This window comes from Arachis ipaensis, chromosome B06 (genome assembly GCF_000816755.2).
Source record: "Arachis ipaensis cultivar K30076 chromosome B06, Araip1.1, whole genome shotgun sequence".
Taxonomy (NCBI): domain Eukaryota; kingdom Viridiplantae; phylum Streptophyta; class Magnoliopsida; order Fabales; family Fabaceae; genus Arachis; species Arachis ipaensis.
The window spans coordinates 135,114,667-135,117,680 of record NC_029790.2 but is presented as its reverse complement, the minus strand read 5'-3'; the positions used below and the strand labels follow the sequence as shown (position 1 = coordinate 135,117,680).

The window sequence follows — 3,014 nt, the reverse complement described above, 5'->3', positions numbered from 1 at the left end:
CCACACATCTATTCATGTGATCAAATGTAAAGAAAGGAATATCACTCTATGTCTAAACAATATAAATGATCAATTAGCCACTAATAATTCAGATTGTTACACTACTTATAAATGTTTTACTTCACATGACTCTTGTCTTCCGTTCAAGTTTAAAGGTTTAACATTTGCCATATAAAGATTTGCAATCCAGCACCAACATGGAACATATAGAAATGAATCAACTGATATCCAAAACCAAAAGGTTAAGGACAAATGATTAGTGATATTCTATTAAGTATGAACGACATTTTTTCCAGAATATAGACACAAGTCAAATGCCTCAAAGCACATTGGTGTAAAATAACCAATCCAACACTAGTTTACTGCTGAAAAAATGATTTTTGGACATCAGAGCTCTGTTGTCATAGATTTGAACATGAAAACCATATACTTCCCTATACATACACAGATCTCTGAGCACCTAAACTGAACTCTGCCTAGAACTTTAAACACCTTAATGTTGAAAAATAGAAACCTAGCTCTGAACTAATGAAACTTATCTCACATCATATACCAGATCAGTTGAGGTCAGTGAGGCAAGGAAAAGTATCGATACATTAAACAGCCAGATTTCATGGCAAGCACTTACAATGAGCATTAGCCAATGCAAATGAAACTCATCTTCTGGGGTTAGCAGTCCAATTTCTCATGCCTCCACCAATAGTTAAACCCAAAGCCATAGCAAAAAATCCCATGTAACTGCTACCTATGGATCTGCCACTCTAAATTCAAAATAAGAAACGGGAATCTCTGGAGGTGATGGAGTTGTGGCCACGCATTTGAACTGTTACCAAAATTAACCTAAATTAGTATAACTTCCTCCAATGTGACAAGTCGAATGAAATTAAATTCGAGAAAATTTCTTTTTCCACAAAAGGTTGGACAGATTACGTTGAATTCATAATTAGTGGAAAACAACTACCTTATGTTGTTTGTATTTCTCTCTCACAGCTTGCAAAGAGCCACCTCTCCTGCTGAGGTACAGATCATGTATATTTTGAGCACATTCCTTCAATTCGGCAGGTTTATATCTAGTGAGTTGATAAAGTGCTGCATTCTGTAAATAAAACATTTAATTTAGTAATTGAATCCAACTTGGATATTGAATCTGTGATTTAGAGGATTGAAACATTACCCAAGGATGTGTCTTTGGGCTTAGCATAAATCTTGCTAGAAATACAACAGATGCTGCCACCAAAGAAGGCAAGAATTTCACACAATTATAATCCAACAAACTGAGCTCTGCGAGGTAGCTAGTGAGAAACTCAAATTGCAAGTCTGATGTCTGCACCAGGAAACAGGAATAATGTTAGTCAACTGATAAACTAGAAACAATATTTTTGGCAGTTTCATTAGTATAGAGTAAATTACTGTCACTAACATGCTTTCTAAAAATTAGCAACTAGCATATTGAAACAAGAGTTCACTTACATCTTTGCTCTCTTGAGCAACTTTAGAGAATCTTCTGCACAGACAAATGAAATGCAAAGCGGGCCAACATGTCAATGACAAAAATATAGCTAAGAAAAGATGATTCAATACGTAGATGAAAGATTCAATGAATCACATGTGCATGCACCTTAGAAAGGTCTTTACTGTTGGACCACCCAATTCAAACTTCAAAGACTTCAATATATCAGCTTCCATCTCCACAACCTTCAAAAATAACCAAAAGTAAACTAAATTTAACAAGAGCCAGGAATAAGCGAAAAACATTGAGAAGCTTATAACAAAACCAACTTGCTTAATTTAACATCTAAAAATATAGCAAAATTAAAAATACAATGCTACTTCTAAGTATCTAATAATACACACACAAATGGAATCAAGTGAGGACATAGAATCACCTGATCCTTGGTGTATGTGTTGTCTGTAATGTAACAAAATTCTTCCACTTCAGGTGGCTTTATCTCCTCATATTTTCTACCATGAAAACAACTCAACAAGGTCAGAGAACCAAACTAAACAAACACGCAATCAAAAACTCAATGGTGAAGAAAACTCACGATGCAATAAGCATTGCCGAAACACCAAGCAACTGCAGCTTTTGACTTGATAAGGCAGTCAAAGACAAGTATCTGTCAATGTACGAAACTGAGAAGTAAAGGGTATCGGAAACAAGCTTATACTCCTCGGCAACCTCTACTAACCAATCCACAAGAACACCCCTCATGTTTGCATTCACATGCCTCTGCACTTTCTGCACATAATCCGGTAATGGCCTCTTACTTGGATCTTCCTAAACTCCGACAACAAATAAGACATGAAAACTGAATTAGCTAAAGTAACAACCTTGCAAAATCCACAAACAATTGCCAGAGTTTTCCATTTTATACAAACTTGGGGGGCAAGAACATCAAGGATAAAAAATTCATGATCGAAACCTATAACATTTTAGGTACCATGATTGTGGGTTTATTTCCATTCACTTGTCGAACTTGTCAGATTATATATTTTGAATTTCCTTCTAAGGGCTCATTGCCAATTGTTTCACGTGAATTGCATCAAACACTTGAAACCATTACATCATGGAAGCACTAATGCACTATCTAGTATATAGACTCCATTATTAAACTAACGTTCAATCTATCTCAATTTATGAGTAAAATTAGCTAAATAAGGCACACACTGTTCTTCTTTATTTAATTATTCTACTATAGTAAAAAAGCAAGCATAATTGAATGAATTGATTATAAATATACTTAATGTAGAATTTGGTCCAAATAGTAAAACCCTAAATTGAAATGAAATTCGAAAAATACCTCCATTTTACGAAGATAATCGTAGATATCAGAAACATAAGGAGCACATAATTGCGGATCAACAGTAACTTCCGGCTTCTTTGCGGCGTCAACAGTTTCCGGTGGAGTCACCGCCGGTTTCTGGTTTTTCCCGACCGTTCTCTTCTTTCCCCTGGTAGTGGTGGTTTTTATTTTCTCCTCGTTCTGACTAAACCGGCGGTTACCGAGAACCGG

At 35.6% G+C, this 3,014-nt stretch overlaps 1 protein-coding gene across 4 annotated transcripts in view; it reads right to left on the bottom strand.

The window, feature by feature from the left end:
- The window catches only part of LOC107605625 (putative cyclin-A3-1), a 3,236-nt gene continuing 429 nt past the window's right edge, over positions 208-3,014 (bottom strand). The window contains exons 1-8 of one of the 4 annotated variants that reach the window (XM_021105320.1): positions 2,802-3,014; positions 2,046-2,278; positions 1,887-1,962; positions 1,607-1,695; positions 1,471-1,501; positions 1,175-1,324; positions 962-1,096; positions 208-823 (exon numbers count right to left, since the gene is read on the bottom strand). The exon at positions 2,802-3,014 is cut by the window's right edge and continues 429 nt beyond it. In XM_021105320.1, the coding sequence (XP_020960979.1) occupies positions 746-823; positions 962-1,096; positions 1,175-1,324; positions 1,471-1,501; positions 1,607-1,695; positions 1,887-1,962; positions 2,046-2,278; positions 2,802-3,014 (1,005 nt within the window). In that variant the 3' untranslated portion in view covers positions 208-745. Of the gene's footprint in view, positions 824-961; positions 1,097-1,174; positions 1,325-1,470; positions 1,505-1,606; positions 1,696-1,886; positions 1,963-2,045; positions 2,279-2,801 lie in introns of all 4 variants that reach the window. The other 3 variants (XM_016307564.2, XM_016307566.2, XM_016307565.2) reach the window with 3 other exon arrangements.